Source organism: Rhinoraja longicauda, chromosome 36, assembly GCF_053455715.1.
Source record: "Rhinoraja longicauda isolate Sanriku21f chromosome 36, sRhiLon1.1, whole genome shotgun sequence".
Lineage (NCBI taxonomy): Eukaryota > Metazoa > Chordata > Chondrichthyes > Rajiformes > Arhynchobatidae > Rhinoraja > Rhinoraja longicauda.
In genome coordinates, this window is record NC_135988.1 from 2,908,386 (window position 1) to 2,932,603 (window position 24,218).

The 24,218-nt window shown below is 51.2% G+C and overlaps 1 protein-coding gene across 1 annotated transcript; it reads left to right on the plus strand.

Annotated features, from left to right (window-relative positions):
• Positions 1 to 1,808: 1,808 nt before the first annotated feature.
• myl7 (myosin, light chain 7, regulatory) lies at positions 1,809 to 22,387 on the plus strand. Its single transcript, XM_078429091.1, has 6 exons — positions 1,809 to 1,907; positions 3,411 to 3,486; positions 4,401 to 4,505; positions 6,623 to 6,701; positions 17,701 to 17,749; positions 22,277 to 22,387. The coding sequence occupies exons 1-6, from the start codon at positions 1,872 to 1,874 to the stop codon at positions 22,379 to 22,381; spliced, it is 450 nt and encodes a 149-aa protein (XP_078285217.1). The 5' UTR covers positions 1,809 to 1,871; the 3' UTR covers positions 22,382 to 22,387.
• The last annotated feature ends 1,831 nt before the right edge of the window (positions 22,388 to 24,218 follow it).

Sequence of the window (24,218 nt, forward strand, 5' to 3'; positions counted from 1 at the left end):
ACCTTTCCAGAAAGTAATCAACAAAATGCGAATTTGGTAACAAAAAAAAAAATCAAACACAAAAGATATTGTGAAAGAATTTGAATAAAAGTTGAAAAATATTTAATCTCATACATATAAATGTATTTACCACCAGACAGACAGGAGTTGCTGTTGGAGAATAAGAACATGGTGGTTATTGAACAGTTATGGGCACGTTAGTTTTAGTTTTATAGTTTTAGTTTAGAGATACAGCGCGGAAACAGGCCCTTCGGCCTACCAAGTCCGCACTGACCGGCGATCCTTGCACACTAACACTATCCGACACACACTAGGGACACTTTTACATTTACACCAACCCAATTAACCTGCACGACTTTGATAGACAATAGAGGCAGGAGGAGGCCATTCGGCCCTTCGAGCCAGCACAACCATTCCATGTGATCATGGCCGATCATTCTCAATCAGTACCCCGTTCCTGCCTTCTCCCCATACCCCCTGACTCCGCTATCCTTAAGAGCTCTATCTAGCTCTCTCTTGAATGCATTCAGAGAATTGGCCTCCACTGCCTTTTGAGGCAGAGAATTCCACACCTTCACCACTCTCTGACTGAAAAGGTTCTTCCTCATCTCCGTTCTAAATGGCCTACCCCTTATTCATAAACTGTGGCCCCTTGTTCTGGACTCCCCCAACATTGGGAACATGTTTCCTGCCTCTAACGTGTCCAACCCCTTAATAATCTTATACGTTTCGATAAGATCCCCTCTCATCCTTCTAAATTCCAGTGTTTACAAGCCTAGTCGCTCCAGTCTTTCAACATATGACAGTGTGTGGGGGGGAAATCGAAGATCTCGGAGAGATCCTACGCAGGTCACGGGGAGAACGTACAAACTCCGTACAGACAGCACCTGTAGTCGGCATTGAACCCTGGCGCTGTGAGGCAGCAACTCTACTGTTGCGCCATCGTGCCGCCCTGTTGCGGTGGGCATGTTGGCGATGTTGTCCACAGAAGACAGCAGACTAAAGTTTGTGGAGCCGTGGGGAAGGGGATAAGCATCCAGTCATGGCTTCCTCACAGATTTTCACGGGTGGTGATTCTGCGACACTATGGAGAATATTTGGCCAAAGAACTTGGAAGTGGCAGGTAGCATTTTTAGATCCATGTATTCTTTAAAAAGATAGCCTGTCGAGATGGAACTGATCTTAATCACCTTTGTCAATAATTTTATTTTTTTTAACAACATTTTTAACTCCATGTTTTCTTTTCATAAATCAGTGAGCTTCACGATTCTTTCACTGGAGTTTAGAAGGATGAGAGGGGATCTTATCGAGACGGAGAAAATTATAAAAGGACTGGACAGGCTAGATGCAGGAAAAATGTTCCCAATGTTGGGCGAGTCCTGAACCAGGGGCCACACAGCCTAAGAATAAAGGGGAGGCCATTTAAGACTGAGGTGAGAAGGAACTTTTTCACCCAGAGAGTTGTGAATTTGTGGAATTCTCTGCCACAGAGGGCAGTGGAGGCCAATTCACTGGATGAATTTAAAAGAGAGTTAGATAGAGCTCTAGGGGCTAGTGGAATCGAGGGATGTGGGGAGAAGGCAGGCACGGGTTACTGATTGTGGATGATCAGCCATGATCACAATGAATGGCGGTGCTGGCTTGAAGGGCCAAATGGCCTCCTCCTGCACCTATTTTCTACGTTTCTATGTTTCTATAAGTTGTACTTTATTGACTGATGAAATGAGTGCTGCAATACAAAGTTGCCACGGTCATCACGGCTTGATATCCTGTCCCATTGCTCTGCTTCTGTTTGTTGGCAGGCAAGCAGGAAAACAGCTCGGAAAGGTTCAACCAAACACGTCCAACGCAGCTCCTCCAATGTCTTCTCCATGTTTGAACAGTCTCAAATCCAGGAGTTCAAAGAGGTGAGTGGTCCACACACTGAACCCAACGATACAGTCATAGAGTCGTAGAGTTATAGAGTGCGATACAGTGTGGAAACAGGCCAACTCGCCCACACCGGCCAACAATGTCCCAGCTACCCTAGTCCCACTTGCCTGCGCTTGTTCCACAACCCTCCAAACCTGTCCTATCCATGTACCTGTCCAACTGGTTCTTAAACGATGGGATAGTCCCAACTACCTCCTCTGGCAGCTCGTTCCATAACCCACCACCCTCACTTGCCCTATTTCCTTCTCCCTTTTTTGATTCTGCTACCAAGAACTAAAGAACTAAAACACATTCCCTCTTCCCTGCCCCTCTCCCTGCAGTGACTGCCTGGGTTTCCTGAGGCTTTAAGTGGAACGAGAGACTGTACGCTGCTTATGGGGGCAGGAAGGGCAGGCAGGATGTCTTCTGGTCTATAATGACATTAACCACCCAGCAATGAAACAATTGTGATCCATGTTCCTAACAGTGGTCTCTGCAGGACAAAGAGTGCTTTCATCTTCCCCCCATAAATCCTGTACATACATCACTTCATGATCATCCACCAGACCTCTACAACTCGTCCATGAGATTGTTCCCGCTCCACAATTTACCAGCACTCTCCTATTAATAATCTTACCCAAACGTCTGCCCCCGAAATGTGTAGGAAGGAACTGCAGATGCTGGTTTACGCCGAAGAAAGACACAAAATGCCGGAGTAACTCAGCGGGACAGGCAGCATCTCTGGAGAGAATGAATGGGTAATGTTCCGGGTTGAGACCCTTCTTCAGGTCTGACGAAGGCTCTTTACCCGAAACGTCACCCATTCCTTCCATCCAGAGATGCTGCCTGTCCCGCTGAGTTACTCCAGCATTTTATGTCTATCCTCTGCCTCCGAATCTCTCCTCTCCTCGCTCCGCTGTTACTTGGTGTCTCTGGTCAGCCTCCCTGACTGCCAAGCACCCATGGAATGCCTTCAGTAAACGAAAATCAGGTTCCCATTGCTTCTGGCAATCTGGCTCGCTGTTCCTTCCCCATTTTGCCTCTGTTTAGTTTAGAGGTACTTCATGGGAGCAGGGCCTTCGGCCCACCGAGCCCATCGATCATCCGTTCACACTAGTTGTATGGCATCCCACTTTTTCATCCACTCCCTACACACAATTTACAGAGGGCCAATTATCCTGCAAACCTGCACGTCTTTGGGATGTGGGAGGGAACTGGAGCACCCGGAGAAAATCATGGTCACACAGACAGCACCCGAAGTCAGGATCGAACCCGGGTCTCTGGCGCCGTGAGGCAGCAGCTCGACCAGCTGTGCTGCTGTGTGGCCTGTTTCGGGACCATTATTTCAGCAATCATTGGGTAATATGGAATAGTTTCTCAAAGGGGAATTGGCTTCAGAGGCTGCACTTAGAAGAGTCCACAGTGAGTGATGGGCAGCATCAGATTTCATTGGCAATACCAGTGGAAATATTGATTAAATCTTTTTCATAAACGAACAGGCATTTGGCTGCATTGATCAGAATCGTGATGGGATCATTAGCAAGCAGGACCTGAAAGAGACCTTCATGCAACTGGGTAGGTGACCATGTCTGTTATTAAGTCTAGTTTTAGTTTAGAGTTACAGTTCAGAAACAGGCCCTTCGGCCCACCGAGTCCGCGCCGACCAGCGATCCCGGTACACTACCACTGTCCTACGAGGGGCAGTTTACAATCTTTACCAAAGCCAATTAACCTGCAAATCTGCACATCTGTGGAGTGTGGGAGGAAACCGGAGCAACTGGAGAAAACCCTCACGGTCACGAGGAGAACGTACAAACTCCCTACAGACAGCAGCTGTATCAGGATCGAACCCGGGCCTCAGGCACTTAAGGTTGCCAACTTCCTCACTCCCAAATAAGGGACAAAGGGTGACGTCACCGCCCCGCGCCCCACGTGACCTCACCCAGCCAGCGGCCACGTGCATCCGCTCCACCAACGGTGGCCGCCTGGGCTGGGAGGCGGGTTGCTATGCAACCTCCGTTAGGCGGCGCCCGGACCTACACTGTCCGGGACTGCTGCCGCCCCCAGGCTACAGTGTCCGGGCCTACAGCACCCCCCGGGCCTAATACGGGACAAGGGCGGTCCCGTACGGGACAAACCAATTTAGCCCAAAATACGGGATGTCCCGGCTAATACGGGACAGTTGGCAACCCTACTGGCACTGTAAGGCAGCACTCTACTGCTGCGCCACCATGCCATACTCCAGCGACTGGGCTATGTGGTAGTTTCAGAATCCCAGCATTAAATGAGTCCTGAGAATAAACAGGTTGGCTTTGGAGTGCTGGAATTGAACCATGTAACCAACACCATCAGGTGATCACCACAAAGCCAACAGATTCATGATGGAGAAACATATTAAAAAATACTTACATACGCAAAAATATAAACACATTAAAAAACATTTAAACATGCGGATGATCGAATTTGAACGTGAATGAATATATTTGTAGGAAAGCTGAATGTAAAGGATGAAGAAGTGGAGGAGATGCTGAAAGAGGGGAAGGGGCCGATGAACTTCACGGTGTTTCTCAGTCTCTTTGGGGAAAAACTGAACGGTAAGGCAACAACTCTGCAATATCTGACACGTAGGACGTACAACATTATTGCAATGTTTGTGCTGAACAAGGTACCAGGTTAAACTGATCTCAGCTGCCCGTACACGAGCCGAATCCCTCTACTGCCTGCACCTCCATGTGCCTCTTAAACCCCACGCCCATATCGGCCTCCACCACTCCCTCTAGCGGTGCGTTCCAGGCCCCCACCACTCTCTGTATGTCCCACACATCTCCATTAAACATTCCCCCTATCTTTATAGTTATGCTCTCCAGTGTTGTACATTTTCCCCCAAAGAAAACGGTTCTGACTGTCTCCCCTATCTACGCCTCTATATTTTATACACTTCTATCAGGTCTGCCCTCAACCTCTGATGTTCCAGAGAGAACAGTCCAAGTCCATCCAAACCCTCCCTGTCACTGAAACCCGTTCAGGCAGCGTTCTGGAGAACCTCCTCTGTTTGAGCACATGGATGGGCACCACGTCCACCGTGAACAAAGCATAATTCCATCAGCCATCTTGTTATCTATATACTAAAACTCTCGTTTGTTTGTTTGTTTGTTTGTTCCTGAACTACAGCCAAAACGGTACATGATAGCGCGACAATTTTAGGCCCACCTTGCTCACCGTCGTCCCTTTGGTGCGAATGGAAGAAGTTTCATTGAAATCGGTGCTATATTTTTAAAGTTATTCACATTTGAAAGTTTAAATCTATCTCCTAGTGAGGGAGGGAGGTGGAGGAATGAAGGGAGGGAGGATAAGAGGGGTTGAGTGAGAAGGAGAGGGGTGGAGGGAGGGGGAGGGGAGGGAGCAGAGGGAGGATAAGGGGGGTTGAGGGGGAGGGAGGGAGGGAGGGAGGGAGGGAGGGAGGGAGGGAGGGAGGGAGGGAGGGAGGGAGGGAGGGAGGGAGGGAGGGAGGGAGGGAGGGAGGGAGGGAGGGAGGGAGGGAGTGAGGGAGGGAGGGAGGGAGGGAGGGAGGGAGGCAGGGGAGGAGGGGAGGAGGGAGGGGGAGGAGGGAGGGGGAGGAGGGATGGGGGGAGGGAGGATGAGGGGGAAGGGAGGGGTGGAGGGAGGGGGGGAGGGGAGGAGGGAGGGGAAGGAGGGGGGGAGGGGAGGGGAGGGGGGATGTGGAGGGGTAAGAGGGAGCCGCACCAATGCACGAGGATTGGGCCCAATGGGTCCACTTAGTCTAGTATATCTTACTCCTTGCATTGTTACCACATGGTTTGTTACTGCTTGCACAAACTTGTTAGTGATGGAGGCTTGCGGTCGCCATAGTTGACAACATTCTTGCTTCTGAGCCAGAAGGCTGTTGATTAAATCCCACACAAGATTGTTGAACACTAACCCTGGGCTGGCTGGCGCTCCAATACAGCACTGAATCAACCTTTATTCACAAAATGCTGGAGTAACTCAGCAGGTCAGGCAGCATCTCAGGAGAGAAGGAATGGGTGACGTTTCGGGTCAAGACCCTTCTACAGACTGAATGAACCTTTGCTCTGTTGGAGGTTTTCAGATCTCAAAAGATCCCGTTTCACTGTTTTAAAGAACAGCATCCAACCTGAGCCATTGTTGATATTTGCCTCTAAAGCAACCTCACTAAAAGAGACAAACTGCTGATGGAACGCAGTGGGCCAATCAGCAATGGACCGGCGATGTTTTAGTCTGAGTCCTTTCTTCAGACATCCTTCAGTCAAAAAAATACCCCTTTTTTCAAGATTGCAATCCTTCAGTCGGAGGGAGGGTCCCAACGTGAAACGTCGCCCGCACATTTCCTTCCACAGATGCTGCCTGAGCCACTGAGTTCCTCCGGCACTTGTTTTTTTTTGCTCAGCATCTGCAGTTGCTTGTGGCCCACTGAAATAGACAGTGGGTATTATCACATAACTATTCATGGGGATCTATTCTGTGCAAATTGGCTGCCATATCTGCTACATTACAACTGTGACTGCATTTCAAAAGTATTTAAATAGGTTGCAAGTGCTTTGGACTGTCCAGATAGCTATAAATAAGTTTTTTTGTTGTTTTGCAAGCTGTATCCCACAGTGACTCCATCTGTTCCACCCTTGCGCTGTTTCTTGCAAGTGCAATCAATTAAGTGCTCACTTTATTCCGACAGGCACTGATCCAGAAGAATCCATTGTGAATGCATTCAAACTGTTCGATCCTCAAGGTTCAGGGAATGTCAACAAGGAGGAGTGAGTAAAACCATCAGCTCAAAATCAAGGTGACCAAAAGGCTGTGCGTGAGACAGACAAGAAATGCTGGAGCAACTCAGCGGGACAGGCAGCATCACTGGAGAGAGGGAATGGGGGACATATCGTGTTGACACCCTTCTTCAGACTGGAAGTCAGGGGAGAGGGAGACACAGAGATGAAGAATGTAAGGTGTGAAAACGAGACATCAAAGGGGACGAGGTTCAAGGGAGATGTAGAATAGCTCATTGTCAGCTAGGGGAAGGTGACAAAGATAAAAATGTAACCAGGAGGACAATCAGACGGGTCAGAGAACCAGGAAGGGGGAGGGATGGAGAGAGAGAGGGAAAGCAAGGGTTACTTGAAGGTCGAAACGTCGAGGTTCATAACGCTGGGTTGCAAGCTGCCCAAACGAAACATGAGGCACAGTACACCTCCGCTCAGTCCGCCTAAACCTACCTGATCTCCCGGTTGCTAAACACTTTAACCCCTCCGCCCATTCCCAGTCTGACCAATCTGTCCTGGGCCTCCTCCATTGTCAGAGTGAGGTCCAACGCAAATTGGAGGAACAGCACCTCATATTTCACTTGGGCAGCTTACACCCCAGCGGTAGGAACATTGACTTCTCTAACTTCAAGTAACCCTCTCTCTCCATCCCTCCCCCATTCTAGTTCCCTGACAATAATCTATTCTACATTTTCCATGAACCTCGTCCCCTTTGATGTCTCGTTTTCACACCTTACATTCTTTATCTCTGTGCCTCACTGGATTCTCACTGGAACAAAATTTGTATGAGGCGGCAGCAGATATTGAGGCCACATTACTGAAGTGACCAGCAACTAGAGTTTGTAGGAAAGGACTGCAGATGCCGGTTTAGACAATAGACAATAGACAATAGGTGCAGGAGGAGGCCATTTGGCCCTTTGAACTAGCACCACCATTTAATGTGATCATGGCTGATCATTCTCAATCAGTACCCCGTTCCTGCCTTCTCCCCATACCCCCTGACTCCGCTATCATTAAGAGCTCTATCTAATTCTCTCTTGAAAGCATTCAGAGAATTGGCCTCCATTGCTTTCTGAGGCAGAGAATTCCACAGATTTACAACTCTCTGACTGAAAAAGTCTTTCCTCATCTCCGTTCTAAATGGCTTACCCCGTATTCTTAAACTGTGGCCCCTGGTTCTGGACTCCCCCAACATTGGGAACATGTTTCCTGCCTCTAACGTGTCCAATCCCTTAATAATCTTATATGTTTCCATAAGATCCCCTCTCATCCTTCTAAATTCCAGTGTATACAAGCCTAGTCGCTCTAGTCTTTCAACATACGACAGTCCCGCCATTCCAGGAATTAACCTAGTGAACCTACGTTGCACGCCCACAATAGCAAGAATATCCTTCCTAAAATTTGGAGACAAAACTGCACAAAGTACTCCTGGTGTGGTCTCACCAGGGCCCTGTACAACTGCAGAAGGACCTCTTTGCTAGTATACTCAACTCCTCATGTTATAAAGGCCAACATTCCATTGGCTTTCTTCACTGCCTGCTTTACCTGCATGCTTCCTTTCAGTGACTGATGCACTAGGACACCCAGATCTCATTGTACGTCCCCTGTTCCTAACTTGACACCATTCAGATAATACTCTGCCTTCCTATTCCTACCACCAAAGTGGATAACCTCACACTTATCCACATTAAACTGCATCTGCCATGCATCTGCCCACTCACACAACCTGTCCAAGTCACCCTGCAACCTCATAGCATCTTCCTCACAGTTCACACTAACACCCAGCTTTGTGTCATCTGCAAATTTGCTAATATTACTTTTAATCCCTTCATCCAAGTCATCAATGTATATTGTAAATAGCTGCGGTCCCAGCACCGAGCCTTGCGGTACCCCACTAGTTACTGCCTGCCATTCTGAAAGGACCCATTTATCCCCACTCTTTGCTTTCTGTCTGCCAACCAATTTTCTATCCATGTCAGTACCCTACCCCCAATACCATGTGCTCTAATTTTGCACACTAATCTCCTATGTGGGACCTTGTCGAAGGCTTTCTGAAAGTCAAGGTACACCACATCCACCGGCTCTCCCCTGTCCATTTTCCTAGTTACATCCTCAAAAAATTCCAGAAGATTAGTCAAGCATGATTTTCCCTTCGTAAATCCATGCTGACTCGGAACGATCCTGTTACTTCTATCCAAATGCTCCGCAATTTCGTCTTTTATAATTGACTCCAGCATCTTCCCCACTACTGATGTCAGACTAACTGGTCTATAATTTCCTGTTTTCTCTCCCTCTCCTTTCTTAAAAAGTGGGATAACATTAGCTACCCTCCAATCCACAGGAACTGATCCTGAATCTATAGAACATTGGAAAATGATCACCAATGCGTCCATAATTTCTAGAGCCTCCTCCTTAAGTACTCTGGGATGCAGACCATCAGGCCCTGGGGATTTATCAGCCTTCAGTCCCATCAGTCTACCCAACACCATTTCCTGCCTAATGTGGATTTCCTTCAGTTCCTCTGTCACCCTAGGATCTCTGGCCACTAGAACATCTGGGAGATTGTTTGTATCTTCCTTAGTGAATACAGATCCAAAGTACCGGTTCAAGTCGTCTGCCATTTCCTTGTTCTCCATAATAAATTGCCCTGCTTCGAAGGTGGATACAAAATGCTGGAGTAACTCAGCGGGTCAGGCAGCATCTCTGGAGAGAAGGAATGGGTGACGTTTCGGGTCGAGACCCTTCTTCAGACTGATGTCAGGGGAGGGGGCGGGGACACGTTCTGGGTCGAGACCCGCCCTCTCCCCTGACATCTGGCTGAAAAAGGGTCTCGACCCGAAACGTCACCCATTCCTTCTCTCCAGAGATGCTGCCAGACCCGCTGAGTTGCCCCAGCATTGTGTGATACCTGTGTCGTGGTGTGACATCATTCCCGATTCTCCCGCCTTCTCTGGATTCATCCCTAGACTTACAGCAATCCCACCCCAACTCATTGCCTTAGAGTTGTAGAGCTGCTCATCTTGGAACAAGGCCCTTCAGCCCACCTTGCCCATGCTGACCAAGTTGGTATTTTAGTCGCAATTGCCTGCATTTGCCCCTTAGCCCTGCTGAACCCTTCCTGGCCAAACAGTTGCCGAAATATCTTTTGAAGGCCGTGGTTGTATCCATAATTGAATCTTCTACCCAGGGTAAGACTGTGAGTGTTCAATTTGTCCACGGCCTTCACGATTTTGCATTCTTCAGTAAAGTCTCCTTCGCTCCAGAGAAACAAAGTCCTAACCCATGCAACCTCCCCTCAGTACTCAAGCCCAGGTAAGTCGTCAATGCTTCCTGCACCCTCTCCACCTTCTGATTGCACCACCGTCTGCCAACCTGCCAGCACCATCCGATATCGCTCCACCCCACTCTGCCCCCGGCCCGTAGCCTTGCCCTTCCCTCCCCCACCCCCCACTGTTCACCCTTCCCCCACTTGCTCCCAACTCCATGGCAACCTGCAAAGATAGCTGCAAGACAAAGCGAGAGACCCCGCTCACAGATCGAGCTGCAAATACCCAGTGCCCCAAGGGGGAATCAGTGCAAAACGTACACGTCTGTTTTAACTTCTTAAACCGAGGCATTCCAATTTGGTTTTTCTTTAATGTCTTTGGGTTTGGCATTGGTGTTCACTTTCAGCATGCATTTAGCACAGCACATTTGTTAGGCATTAAGCATTTCAGCTAACTGTTTGATCGTATGGTGAGGCAGCATCTCACGATCAGCATCTTGTCCAGGATGTCATCTGTATTTAACAAGAGCCACCCCAACGACGGAAGCAGAATCTCCAAACCTTGGCATGATAATGGTAGCACGGTGGAGCAGTGGTAGAGTTGCTGCCTTATCACGCTAGAGACCCGGGTTCCATCTGACTACGGGTGCTGTCTGTACGGAGTTTGCACGTTCTCCCCGTGACCGCGTGGGTTTTCTTCGGGTGCTCCGGTTTCCTCCCACGCTCGAAAGACGTTAAGGTTTGTAGGTTAATTGGCTTCGCTACGAATTGTAAATTGTGTAGGATAGAACTAGTTTTAGTTTTAAAGATACAGCGCGGAAACAGGCCCTTCGGCCCTCCGAGCCCGCGCCGACCAGCGATCCCCGCACAAAAACACTGCCCCACACACACTAGGGACAATTATACATTTACATCAAACCAATTAACCTAGTGTAGGGGATCGTAGGTGAGTGTGGATTCAGTGGGTTGAAGGGCCCGTTTCATTTGAAGTATCTCTAAACTCAACTAAACTAAAGCATTTTTCTGCCCTGTCCTTCCAGCAGATGTTGGCAGTGGAATACAAATGGTGTCAAAATAAATAGTTCAGTTTATTAGATGAAATGTTGTAAGGAGAGGCTGGGCAAACTTGGATTGCTTTCAATGGAGACGGGTGGATACAAAATGAGGTTGGTCACGGTGGCGCAGCGGTAGAGTTGCTGCCTTACAGCGAATGCAGCGCCGGAGACCCGGGTTTGATCCCGACTACAGGTGCTGTCTGTACGGAGTTTGTACGTTCTCCCCATGACCTGCGTGGGTTTTCTTCGAGATCTTCGGTTTCCTCCCACACTCCAAAGACGTACAGGTTTGTAGGTTGGCTGGGCAAATGTAAAAATTGTCCCTAGTGGGTGTAGGATAGTGTTAATGTACGGGGATCGCTGGGCGGCGCGGACCCGGTGGGCCGAAGGGCCTGTTTCTGCGCTGTATCTCTAAATCTAAAAAAAATCTTTTAAAAATGCTGGAGTAACTCAGCAGGTCAGGCAGCATCCCGGGAGAGAAGGAATGGGTGACGTTTCGGGTCGAGACCCTTCTTCAGACTGATGTCAGGGGGGGCGGGACAAAGGAAGGATATAGGTGGAGACAGGAAGATAGAGGGAGATCTGGGAAGGAGGAGGGGAAGAGAGGGACAGAGGAACTATCTAAAGTTGGAGAAGTCAATGTTCATACCACTGGGCTGCAAACTGCCCAGGCGAAATATGAGGTGCTGTTCCTCCAATTTGCGGTGGGCCTGTAGCGACCATAGAGAATGGTCCAGGTCGTCGAACCCTCGGATTGGCCAGCGAGGTCACGTGGGAACGCGACCATGGGGATTGGTCCAGGGAACGACATCGCTGATTGGCCAGCGATGTCAGGTGCGCGTTTGGCGCCCGTTTTAGTCAGTTCGGCGAAGTCTTCAAGGAAGACAGTAAGTTTGTATTGGTTGTCCTGTAACTTGTTGTTTAACTCTGTATTCGTGTATTGCGGCTGCAATAAACTTCGTCTACAATCAACAAGTTTCGGACTCGCCATATTGGTGACCCCGACGTGATCTGGACGATCACCGACTGAGCAGGAACCCGACGCCTCGTTGACGATGACCGAGCAGGGCACACCGGAGTCAAGCGCGGCAGGCGTTCATCTTCCGTTATTTTGGACGTACGCACCGCAAGCTTGGTTTATCCACGCCGAGGCTCAATTCCATATAAAGAAGGTGTCGGACGAGTCCACGAAGTACTTCTACCTCGTCAGCGCGCTATCGCCGGACACAACTAAGCGCGTGATGCGGTTCATCGTAAATTCACCTGCGGAAGACAAATACGAGGCCATGAAGAAGGTATTACTACGAACCTTCGGGTTAAATAAGCATGGTGGTGCGGCAAAACTTCTGCACCTACCGGATCTTGGAGACCAACTGCCTTCCGTCCTCATGGCCGAAATGATGATGCTAGCCGGTGAGCATACGGATTGCCCGATGTTTGAACAGGCATTCCACGAGAAACTTCCCGAGGATGTCCGACTGCTGCTTACGGATTGTTCTTTTAAGGACCCCGAAGCATATGCAGCGAAAGCGGACGCGCTCATAGCGGCAAAAAACAAGGCAAGTGGTTCAATCAACAAAGTCTCGACATCGGTGACCACGCCACAGCGACGGCAAGATGGCGCCACGTCTCCCGCCAATTCTCCGAAAGCCCGCCAAAAAGATCCGCACAAGCGCGGCTGGTGCTATTATCACCTACGATGGGGTAACGAATCCCGCAACTGTCGTTTGCCTTGTACCTTCGCGGGAAATGCCTCGGCCGATCGTACATAGGGGCAGTTACGATTGGCCAGAACCGGCGCCTCTATGTCCATGATCGATTCACGGACACAGAATTTTTGGTAGACACGGGAGCCATCGTCAGCATAGTGCCGCCGACCGACCTCGAAATCAGATCGGGTAAGACAGGTCCCACCCTCATCGCGGTTAATGGCAGCCCAATTCGCACTTTCGGTACACGGAAGATGTCCCTTGTGTTAGGCCTCCGCACGTACGAATGGCCATTCATCATAGCCGACGTCAAACAAGCGATCCTGGGCGCAGATTTTCTCTGGGCTTTTTCACTGGTTCCTGATGTCCACGGTAACGACCTCCGACCCTCCGCCGAAGATGAGCACGTCGCTCCGACAATCGCCTCCTCGCCCAGCCCTACTGTCCAGGCCGTCGTCGCGGCCCCCGACTCGTATGCTGCGATTATGGCAGAGTTCCCAGAGCTGCTCGTCCAGCGTTTTGACGCACCTTCGGCTAAGCATGGTGTGGTCCATCACATCCGCACCGAAGGCCCTCCCGTTTTCGCTCGGGCCAGGAGACTACCGCCAGACAAACTGGTGGTGGCAAGGGCGGAGTTCAGGAAGATGGAGGAAATGGGAATTGTCCGTCAGTCTGACAGCCCGTGGGCCTCGCCGTTACACATGGTCTCCAAGGCATCTGGGGGGTGGAGGCCATGTGGCGATTATCGGCGTCTCAATGCTGTCACCACGGCTGATCGCTACCCCATACCGCACTTTTCAGGACTTTTCATCGGGGCTGGAAGGAGCGGTGGTGTTTTCCAAAATCGATTTGGTGCGAGGATACCATCAGATTCCGGTGCGACCGGAGGACATACAAAAAACTGCAACGATCACTCCGTTCGGGTTGTTTGAATGGTTGCGTATGCCTTTCGGTTTAAAGAACGCGGCACAGGCTTTCCAGCGACTGATGGACCGCGTGGGCCGGGGTTTACCCTTTTTGTTTATTTATTTAGACGACATCCTGGTAGCCAGCCCCTCAGTGCAGGAACACCAGGCCCATTTGCGGACCGTGTTCCAGCGGCTCCAAGACCACGGGCTCATTATCCAACCCTCCAAATGTCAATTCGGCCTGCCTGCCCTCGATTTTCTAGGGCACAGAATTACTCCTGCCGGCGCCGCCCCTTTGCCTGAGAAGGTGGAAGCTATCCGGGCTTTTCCCAGGCCCACCACAGTAAAAGGGCTGCAGGAGTTCGTAGGCATGGTTAATTTCTACCATAGATTCGTTCCGGCAGCGGCGCGAGTCCTGCGCCCGCTTTTCCAATGCCTTGCAGGGAATCCGGTAGAGTTGTTGTGGTCCCCGACCGCAGAGTCGGCTTTTACGGCAGCTAAGGCAGCCTTGGCAGACGCCACCATGTTGGTCCATCCGAGCCCCTCCGCCCCCACGGCCCTGACGGTTGACGCCTCTGACGTGGCGGTGGGTGGGGTTCTGGAGCAGCAGGTCGGTGGCCGTTGGCAGCCTTTAGCGTTTTTCAGCCGGCAACTAAATTCGGCCGAGCTGAAATATAGCGCATTTGACCGAGAGCTTCTAGCTCTCTATTTAGCTGTCCGTCATTTCAGGTATTTCCTCGAGGGCCGCCCATTCGTGGCATTTACGGACCACAAGCCATTAACATTTGCTTTTTTGAAATTGTCTGACCCATGGTCGGCCCGCCAGCAGCGGCACCTGACTGCTATCTCCGAATTTACCACCGATGTCCGTCATGTCGCGGGTAAGCTTAATGCCGTTGCTGACGCCCTGTCTAGACCTGCTTTTCCCCCTATTTCGGCGGTGGACTGCGAGGTGGATCCCCAGGAGCTCGCGGAGGCACAGCTCCTAGCGGATACCGTTTCGGCTTACCAGTCCACCACTTCGGGATTGAAGTTGGCCCAGGTAGCTTGTGGGTCGGAGGGCACGAAAGTCTGGTGCGATGTTTCTCTTCCCCGTCCCAGGCCGGTAGTACCGCCCTCCCTTCAGCGCCGGGTTTTCGATGCCATTCATGGGCTGGCGCACCCGTCCATCCGCTCCACCTCTGCCTTGGTAGCAGCGAGGTTTGTCTGGCATGGCCTGCGGAAACAGGTAGCGGGGTGGGCACATTCCTGCGTGCCCTGTCAGACCGCTAAAGTCCAGCGCCACGTCCAGCCCCCCGTACAGGATTTCGAGGTCCCGGCTTGTCGTTTTTTCCACATCCACGTGGATTTGGTCGGGCCTTTGCCTTCCTCCCGGGGCTACACCCACCTCCTCACGGTGGTGGATCGGTTCACCCGGTGGCCAGAGGCTTTCCCATTGTTTGATATCTCGTCAGCGTCTTGTGCTAGGACTTTGGCCCTTCATTGGGTAGCTCGTTTCGGGGTCCCGGCAGTTATTACAACTGACAGAGGGCCACAGTTCACTTCGTCCCTCTGGGCCGCGCTGGCGGAACTGTACAGGTCCAAGTTACAACCCACAACTGCATATCACCCCCAGGCAAATGGACTCGTAGAAAGGTTCCACCGCCAACTTAAGGCGTCCCTCAGTGCAAGGCTTGAAGGCCCGGACTGGGTAGACAAACTCCCTTGGGTTCTTTTGGGCATCCGGACTGCTCCTAAGCCAGATCTCGGTGCGTCGTCCGCAGAGCTAGTATATGGCTCGACACTTCGAGTACCCGGAGATCTGTTTCCGGACCCTTCAGCCCTGCTCCCTACAGTCCCATCAGCGTTAGCATCTCTCCGGGAACGGGTGGGCTCCCTGGCTCCAGTGCCGACTTCACGTCATGGGTGTCCCATGGTACATGAACCGTCTTCCCTGAAGGACTGTGAGTTTGTTTTTCTGCGTAAAGATGCCCATCGCGCCCCGTTGCAGAAGGTCTATCAAGGGCCGTTCCGGGTTTTACGTAAGGGAACGGCTACTTTCACCTTAGACATGGGCGGCAAGAGTGAACTCGTCTCGGTGTCCCGGCTCAAACCTGCCCATTTGGACCTGGATCAACCAGTCCTGGTCGGTCAAACCCCTAGGAGAGGCCAACCTCCGTTAGTTCCGCCCAGTCCAGAAACCCCTGTTCCGACGTTTCCTCCAGGACCCCCCGTTTCGGCAGTTCCTCCAGGACCCCCCGTGCCGGTAGTTCCTCCAGAACCTCTCGTTCCGGCTGTTCCTCCAAGTCCGGATCCTCCGGCTCCTGTGGTTCAGGCTGTCCCTCTCCGTACTCGTTATGGTCGCGAAATCCGGCTCCCTGCTAGGTTCCGCACCTCGGGTTCTGGGGGGGGTCATGTAGCGACCATAGAGAATGGTCCAGGTCGTCGAACCCTCGGATTGGCCAGCGAGGTCACGTGGGAACGCGACCATGGGGATTGGTCCAGGGAACGACATCGCTGATTGGCCAGCGATGTCAGGTGCGCGTTTGGCGCCCGTTTTACTCAGTTCGGCGAAGTCTTCAAGGAAGACAGTAAGTTTGTATTGGTTGTCCTTTACCTTGTTGTTTAACTCTGTATTCGTGTATTGCGGCTGCAATAAACTTCGTCTACAATCAACAAGTTTCGGACTCGCCATAGGCCTCACTATGGCACTGGAGGAGGCCCATGACAGAAAGGTCAGACTGGGAGTGGGAGGGGGAGTTGAAGTGCTCAGCCACCGGGTAAACAATCATAATCATTATCCCATGGTGGAAATGTTAAACACTAGAGGGCCCTGCTTTAAGGTGAGGGGGGTCAACGTTTAAAGGAGATGTGCAGAGCAAATGTTTTTTACCCATTGAGAGCTGGTATCCTTGATCGCACTGCCGGGGGTGGTGGTTTAATTCAGAGATACAGAGCGGAAACAGGCCCTTCGGCCCACCGGGTCCGCGCCAACCAGTGATCCCCGCACATTAACACTATCCTACATACACTAGGGACAATCTTTACATTTACCAAGCCAATTAACCTACGTACCTGTACGTCTTTGGAGTGTGGGAGGAAACCAAAGATCTCGGAGAAAACCCACGCCGTTCACGGGGAGAACGTACAGACAGCACCCGTAGTCGGGATGGAACCCGGGAAGTCATGAGGGTAGTAGATAGGGTGAATACACAGTCTTTTACCCAGAGTAAGGGAATCAAGGACATAGGTTTAAGATGAGAGTGGCAAGATTTAAAAGGAACCCAAGGGGCAACTTTCTCACTCACGAGGGGCAACTTTCCCACGTCTTTGGAGTGTGGGAGGAAACCGAAGATCTCGGAGAAAACCCACGCAGGTCACGGGGAGAACGTGCAAACTCCATACAGGCAGCACCCGTAGTCGGGATCGAACCCAGGTCTCCGGCGCTGCATTCGCTGTAAGGCAGCAACTCTACCGCTGCGCCACCGTGCCGCCCTATCTGGTGGAGGTAGATAGGATAGTGGCAATTAGGAGGCTTTTAGATCGGCACACGGATATGCAGGGAATGGAGGGTCGCACGCAGGGATAGAATGACATAATGTACACCACGGGCATTGCGGGCCGAAGGGCCTGTTTGTTGTGCAGTACTGTTCTACGTTCTACTATGTCCGTTTCCTTTCTCATCAGGTACCTCAGAAGGATGTAGTAAAGCAGTGGGGAATGCTGGTGCCCTGATCAATGGTTACGTCTCAATAATCATTTAAAGCAAACGCTGATTGTTATTTTGTAGGTGGTACACACAACACATCCGACACAGGGATACCCTACCACAAGCAACAGTAACTATCTGCTTCATTGGCTTGACATCTGAGGACATGAGACGCACTCTTGAAATAACCTTTGTTTACTCACCAATTAGAGGACAAGATTAAAGCTGGCGGGATCTATTCGGTCGATCCAATTATGGATTTACCAGAAATAAGTTCATACTGTCAAATCAACTTCACTAATGACCCATTCTGGCGAGGACATTAAAAACGGCACTTAAACAATTTGTGACTTGTTGTTTGTTTTTCGTAGATTTAAGAGATTGCTGATGACACAAGCTGATAAGTTCAGTGCAGACGAGGTAAGGCTTTTACCATTAAATTGTGCGTTTAAAGTTAAAACTGTCCAAAGTCTGAATTTCCCAGCACTCAACAAACTTTGCCAATTATACTTTGCTCGAATCACAAGGAACCCATTGGAGAAATCGGCGCTTCAGGGATTGGGGATGTTTTCCGTGAATAATAAGCCCACAGGATGTGGATTCCAGTGACGTGTACAAACTGAGAGACCTTTTATACAGTAAAACTCATTCCTACCCCCCTTGCCCTCCCCCCCCCCCCCCCTTCACCCCACTCTTCTCTGTGCCCCACCTGTACTTGCATCCAATTCTCCCACTCTCCCTCCCCTTCAACCTAGATTCCCTCCTCTGGCTTCACAGTTTGCACTTCTTCTCTCCTTATCCCACAATTTTTGTCTTTTCGTATCTGGCCTTAGTCCAACCAACCCCCCCCCCTCACCTGTATCCACCTATCACTCACCAAGGGTTGTCCTGCCTCTCTTCTCTTCCAGCTTTCTCTCCCGCTCAATCAGTCTGAAGAAGGGTCCCGTCCCGACCCAAAACAACACATATCCATGTTCTGCAGAGACACTGCCTGACCCGCTGAGTTACACCCAACACTTTTTTAGTAAGCCAGCATCTGCAGTTCCTTGTGTCTTCATTCCAAGGGTCCCTGGATGGAGATTTACAAATTCTTCATTTAGGTGACTGGCCCTTCACTGTGTGAGTCTGAGTGATGACTGACCTGGTGGACTATGTTCAGAGACCTTCACTGTGTGAGTCTGAGTGATGACTGACCTGGTGGACTATGTTCAGAGACCTTCACTGTGTGAGTCTGAGTGATGACTGACCTGGTGGACTATGTTCAGAGACCTTCACTGTGTGAGTCTGAGTGATGACTGACCTGGTGGACTATATTCAGAGATGATGTATATTCTCTAACTTTCAATGAAAGCTTTTCCATGTGCTGAAAAAAAAGTTCTCTGATCAGTGAAGACTGATCCTTTAATCCACAGGTGTCAAACACAAGGCCCGTGGGCCGAATGCGGCCCGCCACGTCATTTTATGTGGCCCGCGAGAGCTTAATTGTCATTGGTCGTATATCTTTTAAGTTACAGACATTTTTAACTTTCAAACTTTCATTTCTCAACACATTTTTTCAAGTGCTGTACGTCTGAAGTCACCACGCACGGCCTCTCCTCACTCGCACACACAAGATGGACGCCGTTAGCGGAGCCGCCCGCCCGCAATCACCGCCTCCCCTCCCCTCACTTCCCTCACTCTCCCCACTCTCCAACACCCGGGGGACACTGTCTCCCGAGCAGGAGGGAGATGGTCGGACTGATGGTCCTCATCCTTCCCTTCCGTCCCTTCAACCCACGCACGGCGTCCTCGAGTCCCCGCTTCCACCGATGGCGGGCGTCGACGAGGGCCGCTGCCACCGAAGGCCCGTCGCGACTTCAGACTGCGCGCCTCCCGCAGCGCCTCTCTCCCCTCCCGACGTTCCCAGACCGGCCCCGCCCGCCCGCCTCGAGTTGTCCCACCTCCGCTGCCCGACTCCAGTAGTCCGGGGCTCCCTCCTCCTCCCTGCACGCTGGGTCAGTGCCTTTCGCCGCCAACGGCTCCACGGAGGGGAGGGGAGTGGACGTGGGGGTCGAGTGGGGGGAGGGAATGGGTGGGGGTAGGAGGGGGAGGAGGAGAGAGTGGGGGTGTGGGGGGAGGAGAGAGTTGGGGAAAGGGGGGGAGAGTGAGAGTGGGTGAGGAGAGAGTAGGGGGAGAGTGGGACAGGGGAAGGGGACATTGGGGGTGGTTGGGGGAAGAGAGGGTGGGGGAAGGGGAACAGTGGGGGTCAGGGAAGATGGGAGAGTGGGGGGAGGGGGGGTGCGAGGAGCAGAGAGTGGGGGTGGGAGGAGCGGAGAGTGGGACTGGGGAGGGGGTGATGGGGGGGAAGAGAGTGGGGTGGGGGAAGGGGGACAGTGGGGGTCACGGAAGAGTGGGGGGGGAAGCAAAGGGGGAGAAGGTGGGTGGGGGAAGGGGACAGTGAGATTAAAGGAGGGGGAGGGGTGGGGAAGGAGGGAGGGGGTGGGGAGGAGGGAGGGGTGGGGAGGAGGGATGGGGTGAGGGATGAGGGAGGGGGTGGGGAGGAGGGATGGGGTGAGGGAGGGGGTGAGGGAGGAGGGGGAGGAGAGGGGCTGTGGGGGGTGGTGGTGGGGGGAAGAGGGAGTGGGAGGGAAGGGGGCTGAGGGTCAGGGAAAAGGGGAGAGGGGGGGAAAGGTGGGTGATGGGGAAGGGGACAGTGAGAGTGAAAGGAGGGTGGGGGGAGGAGAGAGGGAGTGTGGGGGGAAGGGGGGGTGGTGCTGGGGGGAAGAGAATGGGGGGTAAGGGGGAAGGGGGACAGTGGGGGTGGGTGAGAGTGAGGGGGAGGGGGACGGTGAGAATGCAGGTGGGGCGAGTGGGTGGAGGGGAGGGTAGGAGGGGGTGAGGGGAGGAGAGAGTGGGGGAGGCGGGGGTGGGTGAGGAGGGGTGGAGGAGAGAGTGGGGCTGGGGAGAGTGAGAGGGGCTGGGGAGGAGAGAATGGGAGGTGGGGGGGTGGAGAGAGTGGTGGAATGGGGGGTGGAGGAGAGTGTGAGTGGGGGTGGGAGGGAGAATCTGGGGAGGGTGGGGCGGGGAGGAACGGTGGGGGGAAGGGGACAGCAGGGGTGGGGGGAGGAGGGGGGTGTTGGTGGGGGATGAGAGAGTGGGGGTTGGGGAGAAGGGGGACAGTGGGGGTCAGGGAAGATGGGAGCGTGGGGGGTAGGGAGAGGAGTGATAAGGAGGATTGAGTAGGGGGTTGAGGCTGCTACACCAATACAGGAGGGGCTTTGGGTCCAGGGCTCCTCGGTCACACCCTCTCACCTTCCCTGTACTGCCTTTAATTGCGCTCCCCCTCCCCTGGAGGAGCACGGCACCACAGTGAAGGAGAAAGAAGATGGCCGCTGGCAGGATGGTGTCAGAGGCTCGCTCTCCCCTTTTCCTTCCTCACCCACCCCTCCCCTCTCTACCCCCCCCCCCCCCCAATTGAGATTCATTTTAATTTTTTTTAAGAGACAATTTATTTTAAAGAAAAAACGCGATTTCCCCAGGTCGCAATGGAAACCCTATGAGGAACGGGCCCAACTTGTCAATGTGCTTACATATATTTTTACATTTATGTTAATGCATGTACAATATTTGTTCATTTCAATAAATAATAATCAAATGCAGACAGTTATTTAACAATATGTTAAGGATTAGTTACAATTATACAGTCTTACAATTACAACCGGCCCTTTGAGGGCAGCCATAATGCTGATGTGGCCCGGGGTGAAAATGAGTTTGACACCCCTGCTTTAATCTATGATTTGCTGAGCAATACTGACAGAGCTTTTCTGTAGTTCACTAGTGAGAACTATGGATGATTTTCCAATAAGTGGAATTTGATTCTTTAGTGGATGATTCTTTAACAAGCCGTGTTGAAATTTAAATATTGGGGACTTTGAAATGTTGGGAACTGCGCAATTAGTAGCACAAAAATAAACATGGGCACAGCGGTAGAGTTGCTGCCTTACAGCGCTGGAGACCCAGGTTCGGTCTCGACTACGGGTGCTGTCTGTACGGAGTTTGTACGTTCTCCCCTTGACCACTTGAGTTTCCTCCGAGATCTTCGGTTTCCTCCCACACTCCAAAGACGTGCAGGTTTGTGGGTTAATTGACCTGGTATAAGTGTAAATTGTCCCTAGTATGTGTAGGATAGTGTTAATGTGCGGGGATCGCTGGTCGGTGCAGGCTCGGTGGGCCGAAAGGACCTGTTTCTGTGCTGTATCGCTAAACTCAACTAAAAACGGAGACGTGTTGGGGTTTCTGAATCCTTTTATTTTGATTTATTCATTCTATATAGAATACCTTTCTGTCACGTGTGACAAATCACAGTGAATTTCTTTGCTTGCATGTCTTGCCACGGTATTCAAATAGTCGCCCATAAAGGGGGCTTAAAAAGTTACAGATCCCCCCCCTCCCCCCAGTTCTCCCTATGTTCTTCCCCCCCCCCCCATCCCTCACGATGCTCCCCCCAAACCGGGTCCGCTTTATCCGGCATTATTTAGTGCGGCACGGTGGCGCAGCGGTAGAGTTGCTGCCTTACAGCGAATGCAGCGCCGGAGACTCAGGTTCGATCCTGACTACGGGCGCTGTACTGTACGGAGTTTGTACGTTCTCCCCGTGACCTGCGTGGGTTTTCTCCGAGATCTTCGGTTTCCTCCCACACTCCAAAGACGTACAGGTTTGTAGGTTTCCTGCTGGGCAAATGTAAAAAAAAAAAAAATTGTCCCTAGTGGGTGTAGGATAGTGTTAATGTGCAGGGATCGCTGGGCGGCGCGGACCCGGTGGGCCGAAGGGCCTGTTTCTGCGCTGTATCTCTAAATCTAAAAAAAATCTAAAATCTATCCATTGATCCACCCCCCCCCCCCCCATGCCTGTGTTTGACCCTCTGACCCGTGCTTGTCAAGGGGATAACCTTGCCCCTTCCTCCCACAGGTTCAGCAGATGTTTGCTGTGACGCCCATCGACGTCGCGGGGAACATCGATTACAAGTCCCTCTGTTACATCATCACACACGGAGATGAAAAGGAGGAAGCATAGGATGCAAGTCGTTTGTGCTGTTCAGGGCACCTGCAGTCATCAATGAAAAAGAATAAAAATATATAAAAACACAAGAAATAATAGCAGCAGTCGGCTTCTTGTTTCGTGTCCATCATCCATGTTTCAAATGTCATCGTCCGTCCTGAAAAGGGCCAAGTTTCCGGTGACAGTCAGTAGGAGCCATCACTTGTACAGTATACAATACAATACAATATATCTTTATTGTCATTGTACAGGGGTACAACGAGATTGGGAATGCGCCTCCCATAACGTTGCAATAAATTAATTCGCTACTCTGTGTTAAAACAGAATAAAGTGCAAGTAGATCTGTGCCGGTTCACTGTGCGATGTGACCATCCGGCTCAGCAGGACCGGTTCATAGCAGCTATGGCCCTGGGGATGAAGCTGTTCCTGAGTCTGGAGGTGCGGGTGTAGAAGGCCTTGTATCGGCTGCCCGATGGTAGAAGTTCGAACAGACTGTTGCAGGGGTGCGCGGAGTGTTTGTGGATGCTGGTGGCTTTTCTGAGGCATCGTGTGTTGTAGATGCCCTCCAAGGCTGGTAGCTGTGTTCCGATGGTCCTCTGAGCTCTATGGACTACCCGCTGAAGAGCTTTCCTCTCTGCCTCCGTGCAGCTGAGATACAACACAGGGATGCCATGTGTTAGGATGCTCTCTATGGTGCAGCGGTAGAAGGTCATCAGCAGCTGTTGGGGTAGACCAGACTTCTTCAGTGTTACACGATGATGGTAGCAGAATTAGCTCAGGACACTTCCAGTTTCCAGCCCTGCCACATGGTCGCTTCTGCTCTGGGGCCAGCAGGTGACTGTTCAGCCATCTGAGATCGTTAAACATTCTTTCAGATTTTGGACTTTCCTCACCTTTCTGCATTGCCTCCATATCTGTTATTGGCTAAAAATCAAACATCCCCATGGCCTATACTCAACAATCAAGCAACCACAACACCAGAGAATTCCTCAGATTTGCATCCTTTTGAAGAATTTCGCCTAATTTTGGTCGTAATTGGGCAACCATGATTCTGAGACTCTGATCCCCGAGATCTAGAGTCTTCAGTCAGGTGAAAACTACATCACAAAATCTGCCAATCTTCTTGCATCTCATTCTTAATACCACAGAATGTGAACTCCACTTCTCCTTGTCGTAAAATTCTTTCATCTACAAATCACTCTTGCAAATCTTTGCTGCAATCTTTCTAAAGCAACCATGTGGTCCTTTAGATCAGGTAACCAAACCTCTATTCATTTCGAAGATAGACACAAAAAGCTGGAGTAACTCAGCAGGTCAGGCAGCATCTCTGGAGAAAAGGAATGGGTGACGTCTCGGGTCGAGACCCTTCTTCAGATGCTGTCTGACCTGTTGAGTTACTCCAGCTTTCTGTGTCTATCTTCGGTTTAAACCAGCATCTGCAGTTCCTTCCTACATAACTCTATTCAGTTCTCTAGATGCGTTCTTACTGTATAATTTATAATGTTCTTTCTGCAGGAGTAACTCAGGCAGCATCTCTGGAGAGAAGGAATAGGTGATATTTCAGGTCGAGACCCCTTCTTCAGACTGAGAGTCAGGAGAGAGGGAGGCATTGAGATACGGAAGGGGAAGGTGTGAAAACACAGATCAACGGGGACGGTGCTCAAGGGAAATGTAGAACGGTTCATTGTGACCTGAGGGGAAGGCGACGACGAGGCACACATCAGGATTTAATCAGATTTAATCGGGAGATCAGTGAAACTAGTCGGAGAACTAGGGTGGGGGAGGGACGGAGAGAGAGGGAAAAAGCAAGGGTTACTTGACGTTAGAGAAATCAAAATCATACCGCTGGGGT

Coding starts and splice junctions, on each gene's coding strand:
- myl7 (XM_078429091.1), top strand. CDS start 1,872: ATGTTTGAACAGTCTCAAATCCAGGAGTTCAAAGAG. Junction 6,702..17,700: donor GGGAATGTCAACAAGGAGGA/GTGAGTAAAACC, acceptor TGTTTTTCGTAG/ATTTAAGAGATTGCTGATGA. Junction 17,750..22,276: donor ATAAGTTCAGTGCAGACGAG/GTAAGGCTTTTA, acceptor TTCCTCCCACAG/GTTCAGCAGATGTTTGCTGT.